We start from the raw sequence: 11,361 nt of genomic DNA, 5'->3' as shown, positions 1-11,361 counted from the left end.
CTATAAAAATTATTTCTAAGGTTCTTTACAGTTCTAAGATTCCTAGGTCATAGTAGAGAATATGTTTAAGATTACTAAGTGAGAGTATGGAGTAGGGAGTAGGGGTTCTTAACCAGGGGTCCATGACCTTGTTTTTGAAATATGTTTATAACTATAACTCAATGTAATTGGCATCCTATGTGGTTGTTGTACATTAAAAAAAAAAACATTCTGAGAAGGGGTCTGTAGGTTTCATCAGACTTCCAGAGGGGTCCATGACATAAAAAATGTGAAGAACCCTGATATAAAGAAAAGATGAGACCACACTCTCAGAATGTGCCTGCACTTACAAGGCTAGGGAGACCAGGGAAAACCAGAGATACTGAAATAGTTAAAGAGACATGGAGAGAGAGCCAATGTTGTGCACGGTCACTGACTGTCTAGAAGCCCAGGAAGCAGAACTTCTAAAAGTGGGGGATGGGCTGTTGTGTTCGGTATCACAGAGAGGTTAAAAAGGATGAGTTCTTAGAAAAGACAATAGGATATGGCAGTGAAATCATTCCTGTGGCATAGTCTCTTCTGCACCATGTAGCACTTCACTATATATTATTTGTTGTCCAGTTATTTGGTAATTTTTCTTTCCCCAACTAGACAGAAGAAAAAAAGAACTTTTGAGGCCGTCTTTTCCAACTCCATTATTTTATAGATGAGGAAACTGAGGCCCAGAGAGACTTGCCCATACGTAACAGAAAGTCACAGAGGCAGGATTTGAGCCCAGGTCCTCTGATTGCAAAGCCAGTGCTCCTTCTGACCATGTTGTTACATTTTTGTATCTTTCATAGCCCCTAGTCTAGTACTGGACTGATACTTAATAAATACTTATTGATTTATTGACTTGAAAAAAATTAATTGAACAGGAGAACCTGAGTTCAAATTTGACCTCAGACACATAACACTCACTAGCTGTGTGACCTTGGCCAAGTCACTTAACCCCAGTTGCCTCACCCAAAAAAAAAAATTAATTGAAGATAGCATCTTAGAAGACTTCTTAGGTTAAACTGTATATTCTAGAAACCCAGTTATTTTTAAAGTAGTCTAGCTGTATATATTGACTGTTATCTTTGAATTAAATATTAATGCTGGGGGTACTTCCATTAAGATGGCCACATGAACAAAAACTCTGGTCAAAACACCAAAGAGTATGTAGAGGAAAACCCTTTAAAAATACCCACTGAAAAGGAGCCCCAGCAGGTGCCTGTCACATCTATCACCATTTGTTTCCCTGGTTACACAAGGTAGGAAGGGATGGAGAATGAGCACTGATGTGCCTGCTGCCCTCAGGCTGGTCTCTATTGGCTTATCATTCCCCCTTATCTACTCTTGTTCTCTCCATTCCTAGAATCATTCTTTGCAGAGAAAACAAAAAGTAGGAGTCTAGCAGCTGTACTTTCTCTTCCCTATTGGTTATCCTTTCTATCCCTTTTCCCCAACATAATTTTATTTTTTTAAAATATATTTTTATTTAGCATTTTATTTTCCCCAGTTATATGTAAAATAGTTTTTAACATTTATTTTTAAAATTTTGAGTTCCAAATTCTCTTCCTTCCTCCCTTCCCCCTCTCATTGAGAAGGCAAGCAGTATACTATAGGTTATACACAACATAACTTTAGAAACTAGTTTTGTTAACCTTAGTTTTTCTCTTTCTCACTTTCAGCTCAATTCTTATCTCACACACTTTTAATACTATTTTTAGTGGATTATACTGTGCTTTTGAATTCATTCTCCTTTACCTGTCTCTTTTTGGTTCCCTGTGTAGCCTCATTAAGTCTCTGGACAACACCCCCTTTTCCTTATCCAGGTTTTTTTTTCTTGTGTCTTTAGGATTTTCTTATTCAGCTCTTCCTGGGGTGACTCCCAATAGAATTTTAAACCATAGGATCCTACCTAAATTCTCGTGAAATTTTTCTCCCCAAATCTAGTGTGCATAGCAGGCTCTGTGCAGCCTTCCTGTCTTCTGTCACACATTTCAAGATGAAGTGGTCATTGCCCTCTCCCCAAGGTTTTGATAGAAAGGTGATAGTGGATAGTGGATCTGACTTGGAATCAGAAAGACCAAGGTTTGATTATTTCCTTTGATGCTTACTAGCTGTGTGATCTTGGGCATGTTATTTAATTTCTCTCAGCCTTAGTTTCCTTATCTGTAAAATGGAGCTGGTAACTATAGCACTTTCCTCACCAATGAAGATCAAATTAGATAATACGTGTAAAGCATTTTAAAAACCCTAAAGGGCTATGTAAATATTAGCTATAATTATTTACACCCTAGAAACAAGTTCCTCTTTGTGTATGAGAATTAAGACCCAGAATAAGACTTTTTCCTTGTTAGTCCCTTCACTTCGAAGGATGAAATTATCATTAAAACATACCAAGAAAGGACTTGCTGTTCTGCATTTGGCAGAGCTCCAATAGCTGTCCACATAATTCAAGTTCTGTGTCACTACTATATGATTTCTCTGTGCTAAGCTTATAACCTATTTCCTAAACTCCACATATAATTCCTTTTTCTGCCCATTTGTCTTGTAGTATACTCCGAAGATAAAATTGCTTTTATTTCTCTTTCTATTAATCTTCATCTGAATGTTCCTCACTATGTTTCTCCCTTCTGGTTCCTGGATTCCTGTACATTAACAAACTCAATGTGCAGTACTACTCCCTGTTGCCCCCCCACATCTCCTTAACCCATTCTGAGGAGTGTGCTTACGTAATGAGTGTTATCTGGAAGGGGGAAACTAGCTATTCAAAGATATCTAAAGAAAAATAAATAGTTTAAGTAGCCATCATTTGAATAATGGCTGAATAAGCTGTTCTGTATTGATATAAAGTAAGTTTACTCCTTGGTTTTCATTTTGTTAAAGGATGGGGTAAAGATAGTATGTCCACATGCAAGCATATACAGATAAAATATGAAATAAATAGAAAATAATTTCGAGAGGTGGATTAGGATTCTTAACTTTTTTTGTTGTCCTAGACCCTTTTGACGTTCTAGTGAAACCTGTTGAGTCCTTCTCAAAATAATGTTTTTAAATGCTTAAAATACATAGAATTACAAATCAAAACCAATTAAATGGGAATAGTTATCAAGATATAAAACAAACAAAAAAATCCAAAATCATGGGACCCCAAAATTAAGAACCCCTGAGCTAGGTGAGATTAGTAAAAGCTTCATGAAGAAAGTGATGCTTGAGCTGAGTTTTGAAGGAAAGGAATGGAATTCTGCGAGGGGATTGTGAGGAAGATGAGAATTCCAGGCAAAGTATATGAGGAACAATGAGAAAGTCAGTTGATTCGGAAAAGGAATGGTATATAATAAAGCTGGAAATCCTTTGTCTCCACTAATATGATCAACCTTTGAATTGGCCCAGATCTCTTACTTCTCAGCTTACATTCTATATCATTGTCTTCATACCCTAACATTTATACAGCCTCTACTCTGTGCTAGACACTGTCCTGAGAATTTAAAGAAATTATCTCATTTGATCCTCACTACACCCCTGCAAGGTAGAAGCTGTTATTAGCCCTATTTAACAGTGACTTGCCCTAGGTCACACAGCTAGTAATTGTCTGAGACCAGATTTGAACTCGGGTCATAAAGAAGTGCAGATTAAACCAATTTTGAGATTCCACTAAATAACTTTTAGATGGTCAAAAACTACAAAACTTAACAAAATTCCCCCAATAGCAGGATTGTGTTATATTGTTGAGGGGACTACATAATGGTAAACTCTTTTTGCAGAGAAATCTGGTATTACACAATGAAAATAACAAAAGTAGCCATATCATTTTACTTGGTGCAAAAATACCTCAAGAAAACCTACATATCCTGTATATGAGTAATGGTGGATTAAACTGTTCTATACTAAAACAATTAATGCAATACTATAATGCAATTTAAAATTAACTGAGATATATAAACAAATTTGGAAAAACATGAAACAAATGAAAAAAGAATAGTATAAATGCTAATTAAGACTGTATAAAGACTGTATAAAAATGTATTCTAAAACATAGATGAAAAATGAAAGGGGAAGTAGAATAATTAATAAATAATTTACATTTCAAATATAGAAATTCCTATTTAAAAGATAGTTGTAAATGTATGCTAATTGGGTTTTTTTGTTTGTTTTTAAAATTGTTTTAATCCTGACTTTGATTCTGAGTCTTTGTGTCTCCGGTGCCTAGCATTGTGCCTTGATTGTTAGGTGGTTAATAAATACTTTTTGACTATGCCTTTCTGCCTGCTGACTTAGGAGAGATCTCTTTTGACAAGTTGTTTAGATTAAATTAAGTATTTGAAATATTGTTCACCATTTTTTTTTCCTATTTGTCTATCCTGTCAAATTAAGATTCACTATATGTGTGACAAAATGAATGATTTTGAAAGGTAATTAGTTGATTTGTGTTCCTCTTTTCTTTCCACTGGGTTTAGGAAATAAAAACCATCTTTAGTCTCGTTTCTTTCCAAATACTGATTGAAATAGCATTTTATTTTAACTGCAAGAGTGTTTACTTTTTTTAGTGTTTCATTTATTTCATTGTTTCATTCATGAGCTTCTAAAATTTGGGTTTATAATAATAATAGCCAACCTTTATATAGTGTTTACTATGTGCCAGGCACTATGCTAAATGCTTTACAATTATTATCTCATTTGCTCCTCACAACAACCCTGGGAGTTAGGTGCTATATCATCCCCTTTTTACAGATGAAGAAACTGAGGCAAACAGTGGTTAAGTGACTACCAGCTCAGGATTATACAGCTAGTGAATGTCTGAGGTTGGATTTTACACAGGCATTCCTGTCTCCAAGTCCAGTACTCTATCCATTGCACCACTACCTGCATCCATAGTTTGCTTTTTAGTAGCCCATATTTTAAGAACTGTTTCATCTTATTTCTTTTAAGAACATTTTATTTCAATTTGGCTCTGTAGAAAATGGAGTTTGGATTTTTTAAAAATAAGAGCATCTCAGAGGCCAACTAGTCCAACTGTGTACAAGAAACTAACAAGTATCACCAACAATTGACACTGACAAGTGGCCATCTTGCTTTGAAGACACCTAGTGTGGAGGAACCTACTACTTTCCACAGTAGCCCACTCTGCTGTTTTACGTGCAGTAGGCACTTACTAATTGTTTCAATTGCATTGCATTGGATAGATGTTTAATTGAATTTCTTTAATTGTTAGAAATTTAATCCTTATTTTAAAAAAAAACCTCATTCTGCCTCTTTATACATTTTCTACCCCTTACTCTTCTCATGCCCCTTTGGGTTGATAAGCTGGATATGACTGATTCCTCTTGAAGTGCATCTTCATATACTTGAAGACAGCCATTGCTACCGCTTCAAATCTCCTCTTCTCGGGGCTGGCTGTCCCTAGTTCATTTAGATGGCACGTTTCCTACAATTTATGGTATTAATTTTATTTCTTTGCTCATTTTAGAAATTTAAGATCCGCATTGAGGACCCACCTCGCCGAAAGCACATGGTGTTTCTGGGTGGTGCAGTTCTGGCAGACATCATGAAGGACAAAGACAACTTTTGGATGACCAGACAAGAATACCAGGAAAAGGGTGTTCGTGTGCTGGAGAAACTTGGTGTGACTGTTCGATAAACTCAGAGCTTGTTCCCATCACATCTTTAAAGCTTTCTTTTTTTTCTCTTTATTGCCAATCTTTGAACTCATTCAGCTACATGACATGGAAAAGGCCTCTCTGTGCCCTTTGACTCGAAAGGTCAGGTTTTGTTCTGATTTCTCTGGGAAGCTTTGTTAAATGTTGGTTAATGTGGCTAAATTTGACTATTTAATTTGACCACTTCCCTACAAACAAAACGTAAGAGCTAAGGGCCTGTCCGTTGCATTGTTCCTTCTCTGTAGGCATTTGGATAATTTCTGTAGATTTTTTATTTTCAGTTTACTGCTATAATGCTGCTAGCTTTTGTCTTTAGCACACCAGGTGGTTTGCCTTTCTTAGCATAAGAAAAACTTTTACAGCAGCTTTTATATCCCATTATTTTTGTGGGGGAGTTACCTTTGCACCCTTTGTAGCCTTTCTTCCATAGTGTGTAGCTTTAAGCTGTCACTGCTTCTACTATAAATACCTTAAAGCCTTCCATGTTAATGTCTTGGGGAAATATCTGGCTGTGAACTAAAATGTTAAGGTTCTTCCCTCCCCCTTCCTCCCAGGGTTAGTTGGGGATGTGGGGGTGGAAATGAGTTGAGAGGTATTATATTTTGGTTTTTGAGCTGTATATCTTTTCTGTGATTATATAGGGTGAACTTTATTTACATTACTTTTATTTTGTAGGTTTTCTATTTTAATTTTGGCATACATTTCCATATGATACAAAAAGCAAGGGTAGAATAATATCTAATCCATTTCCATGTGATTTAACCCTAGCTTAAAAAATTTGAAAACAACTTCAAACCGTCATCATCCTGGGACTGGTTCCCTAGAATTTCTCAATTGAAAGATGCTTTTAGTAATTCTAAGTACAAAGAAAAGCATTACTTTAAAAACTGAATTGTAAAATTGGTTATTTTTTAAAGTGCTTTTGTTTATTTCTGAAGCACTCATTAAAATTTTTCAATGGCAGTAACCTGGTGCCAAGTACTGTTCTTAAAAAGTGGAGATTTCCTGTAACTGACCAGTGCTGATATAAATAAAACAAGCAGATATGGTCACTGGCAGTAATTAGGAAGAGATACCTCTTCTTGTTGGATTAAAAAATAGCATTGGGTTATGGGACTTGTTGCCAGTTGATAAATACTCATTCACAAGTCATTTTTGCTTGTCTTGATTTGATATTGGGAAGGGGGCAGGATGAAATTCAATTGTTTGAAATGTTTACAAAAAGAAAATCAAGATTAAAAATCTCTAACTATTGAAAAAAATAATTGTAGCTGCTAACTATCATCCATTTTTTATGCTTGAAAGAAGAGTTGCTGTTTTATGTAAATGCATAGCAGACTGCTGCCTATGCTACATCATCTGTATAAAAGTACACAGTGGTTCTTAGTATTTATTGGAAATATCAAGTAATATCATAGAGATGAAGTTTTTTCCAAATCTGTTGAATAAAGTAACAGGAAATTGTATCATTGAGTAACAAATGAGGGTTTTGAAGACCCAAAGCCTTATTCCGGAAGCAAATTCATTCACTAATGTTGATGTTTAAAGAGAGGGGATAAAGGGGACTGGACCTATGATTCCGTTGTATGGGGAACTCTCTCAGGTGAGGATCCTCCCTCTACCTATGACAACTTTGGGAGAGTTGCCTAGAGCACCGAGAGGTTTAGTGACTTCTCCAGAATCACACAGATCTATCAAACCCTCAGGTCTCCTGGCTTTGAGGCTGTATGCCACACTGCCTCTCATGTCTTCCACCCAAAAAAAAAAAAAATTTCCCTCTTTTGGGCTGAGTAAAATCAGAAAAATTGGCTTAGTCCTATATTTATGAAAACTTAAGCAAAATCTTCTGTTTGAATGAAACAAGTACAAAAAAGAGGTTAGTTATGCAGCCAATATTTTCATAATGGTCATTAAATTATGTTTACCCTTATCTTGGAAAAATACAAACTTGCAGGCATGCTGGATGTGCTTTTCAGTACCTTCACATAGCAGTAGGTAATAAATTTTAGCGGTATTGATATGAAGTATTTTAGATTCCTAAAGTCTTATAAATGGACTCCATTAGGGTGGGATACTCATATAAATACGGCATTGTCTTGAGCACTGGCCATGTCAGAGGATCCACATTTAGGAGAAGTACTGGTTGCTATTTTCAACATTAGTGGAACAACTCTTTTGATCTTCGGACAATAGTGAATCCACGAAATAAATAAAAAAACAAAATGAATAATTCTTTTTAAAAAATTGTTCCTTTGAAATTTGAATTGAAAATTTTCATTGTAATACTTTGAGTTAAAATAATACTTAATGATTAATCCCTATCTACACATATTACATAATCCCATTTTACAATCTGATTCTCGTGAGTTGAAAGAGTACACTTAGAAATGTCTCTTTGGGTGTCTCTGTTTAATTGATGTTTTTGTTGAGTCAGATAAGGTTCCCACAGGGAAGTTTCCAACTGCTCCCACAGCTTAAAACGGAATGCTGCTGAAAGAGAACTGGTTTTGTCTTCTGAAGACCACAGTCGCTCAAATTTATAATTATGATGCTTTAATTTGATTTTTTTTATCTAGAATTTGCTTATGTCTTTGACAGTTGAAGGGTTTCTTAGGGTTACATCCTACTTTTAAACATCTTTTTGCTTTAAAATCACACCAGAACTTGATATTTAGGATGTTAACCCATGTAAAGTAATAATACAAAAGTGTTATTACAGTTCTGAGCAATGTTAAAAATATCTGGAAAGCCATTTGAGAAACTGTCAATGGATATTTCAATAGAGTTTTAAATTTAATTTGAGCACAGGCCTTTTTTATTAAAAAATAAAATCAAATTTTTCAGAGTTTGTTTGGTTTTAGTCTTATCTTTTGATAATTGTGTTTGATTGCATTTAGTTTCATTTTCATTCATGTTTCGTTTTGCTATATTGTGATGAATGACAACCTTTAGGAAGTATGTTATGGCAAGGGCTAGACTTAAGTTTTCCTGTGACTGCCACTTTCCCACTTATCCAAACCAAGTGAGTGAAAAATGAGTGAAAATTTTAAGTAAGGTAGACTATGAAGATTATCAAAGTACAGATAAAAATTGATCTTCTACAAAGCTTGGATAACATACCTATTTTCAGGGTTTGTTGGCTTTGATAAAGGCCCTGACAATTCAGGCTTCAGATTGAACTGAATTGAGAATGACTAAAGCAGCCTTGAATATATCATGTATAACTAAACAGCCACATGACACTCACTCCCAGTTTATCTCTTTTAGGATTTAGTCAGGGATGGGGGGGTTGGTAAATGTATGTTTTCCCTTTACTTCATATTTAACTATTAGCCACTCCAATAATGTTCTCTCCTCCATCTTTGAATTCCTTGACCTTCTGTTGTTTCCACCCTATGATTCTCAGCCTTGGTTGAATTCTGCTGTGTCTTCTCCTATTCCCAAGCAAATCACAAAGTCCTGCTAATGGAATCTACTACAGATGTATATTCTCTGTAATCAACAGGGTTCTCCTACATGGCAATTTTTTATTCACTTCCTTTGGACTTTCTATAATATACTTTCTTATCATGTACTTTGTCTGTTACCTTCAAATTCCCTCCAGAGCCTTCCTTTACATTCAGCAGACAACCCAGCCTCCTACCTAATTATATCGGAGACATCTCAGGTCCACTGCTGTCTACCTGTGTCCCCAACCCATCTTCATCCTTCCATCTAGTTTAACAGGTTGAAGTACTGATTGCTGAAGCTAACCCCATCACCAGTTTCCTGATACTAATTCCCCTCTCATCTCTGTGGCCTTGTTTTACCAACTATCACTTTTTTTCATGGATCTTAAATTTCTTTCTACTCTTAGCTCTTTCACATATTTTCTCTGGTCTTTACCATGCTTAGAAAACCTTATTTGACCCTTTTGTCTCTTTAAGTTCTCATCTTAGCTCTTTACCCTTTAGTGCTAAACTTTGAGAAATAATAGTCAATAGTTCTGCCTACATTATCTTACAACCTGCTTAGCTCAATGCAATCTCACTTCTGTTCCTGCCACTATCACTAAAATCTAATAGCTTTCTATCCTCATCATTCCTGACTCTGCTATGGCATTTGACAAAGTGATCACTCCCTCTTTTTTTGATACTTTTCCCCTTTTGAGTTCTCTTATGGTTGTCTTTACCTGTCTGACCACTCTTTATCTTTTTTATTGATTTCCCATTTCCCCTCTTTTTTTAAAATCACAATCGTGCTTTTCTTCTTTCTTCTAGGAGTCTGTTCTTAGCCATATTATTTTCTTCTCTTTTTTTCACACCTGTGACTTCATTTATCCCTTTATGACTTCTGTATGCATCATTTTCTCTCAGCCTCTCCCTTTCCCGAAGAGCTATCCCAAATGAAGTGTTTTTTAAGACAAAAGAGGAAAAAATCTCCTTAACTGATTAATACTGCAAAAAATAATCTGAAAACTTGCAGTGTGAAATACTTTTGGACCTCCCACCTCTGCAAAGGGATAAGTTGGGAGTGTTTCTCATATCTATTCTTTTGAACCATGATTGTTCTATATAATTTTTTGTGTGTGTATATATATGTGTGTGTGTGTGTGTGTGTACACACACACACACACACACCTATGGTTATTTCTATTTACCTTGTTGTGGTCATTGTATATATTGTTTTTTTAGCTCTGCTTATTTATGCTGCATTAGTTCCCATTGATCTTTCTGCAATTCTTTGCATTCATCCCATTAGTCATTTCCTTCTGCATAGTAATATTCCATTATATTCATATACTACAATTTATTTAGCTATTCCCCAATTGATGGGTATTTGTGTTGTTTCCACTTCTTTGACATCACAGAACAATGCTGCTATATTTTAGCATATTTTGGTAACTTTCTTATCAGTGACTTCCTTGGAGTATAATCCCAGTAATGGAATCTCTGGGTCAAAGGGTGTGGACATTTCAGTCATTTCATTTGTGTAATTCCAAATTGCTTTCCAGCTGATTGACAGCTCTACCAACAATGTACCAGTTTGCTTATCTTCCCACAACTCTTCTAACATTGCCCAATTGAGTATTTCTAGCATCCTGCTGGAATTATCTCTAATATGCCCACCTGCTATATCAAACTTAATATGTTCAAAACTGAACCTGTCTTTCCCCTACCATCTCTTTTCTTTTATTGATGGTGCCATCATCATCCTGGTCAACCAGGCTTCTAACAACTCTGAGTCGTAATTGTCCTTAAATGCAGCCAGGTGGTGCAGTGGATAGAGCTCTGGGCCGGGAGTCAAGAAGGCCCGAGTTCAAATTCAGCCTCAGATACTCCCTAAGTGTGTAACCCTAGGTAAGTCACCTAACTGTAAAATGAGGATAATAGTACTTACCTTCCAAGATTGTTGTGAGGATCATATGAGAGATTTGTAAAGCATTTAGTACAGTGCCTAATAGTAGTATGCATTTAATAAATGCTTGTTCCCTTCCCTCACCTCCTCTCTCTTCCTTCTGTCTCACCACATACATCTAGTCAATTGTCGAATTTTGCTAATTCTACTTTAAATTCTGTCCCATCGTCGTAGCCTCCTAGCTAGTCTTGCAGCCTCTAGTCGCCGCCCTCTCCAGTGCATGCTTCACGTTTTTGCCTGAATAACCTGAGTGTGACCAGTCCACTCTTCAGCAGCTTCCTGGTGCCTAGTCTTAGCA

The 11,361-nt window shown here is 36.0% G+C and overlaps 1 protein-coding gene across 1 annotated transcript in view; it reads left to right on the top strand.

The window, feature by feature from the left end:
• Positions 1-8,511, top strand: part of ACTR2 (actin related protein 2) — a 62,340-nt gene extending 53,829 nt beyond the window's left edge. The window contains exon 9 of the mRNA XM_027865169.1: positions 5,477-8,511. Within this exon, the coding sequence (XP_027720970.1) occupies positions 5,477-5,647 (171 nt within the window). The 3' untranslated portion in view covers positions 5,648-8,511. The remainder of the gene's footprint in view (positions 1-5,476) is intronic.
• Positions 8,512-11,361: the final 2,850 nt, after the last annotated feature.

This window comes from Vombatus ursinus, unplaced genomic scaffold, assembly GCF_900497805.2.
Source record: "Vombatus ursinus unplaced genomic scaffold, bare-nosed wombat genome assembly UNPS02014778.1, whole genome shotgun sequence".
NCBI lineage: Eukaryota > Metazoa > Chordata > Mammalia > Diprotodontia > Vombatidae > Vombatus > Vombatus ursinus.
This window is presented reverse-complemented; position numbering and strand designations above follow the sequence as displayed.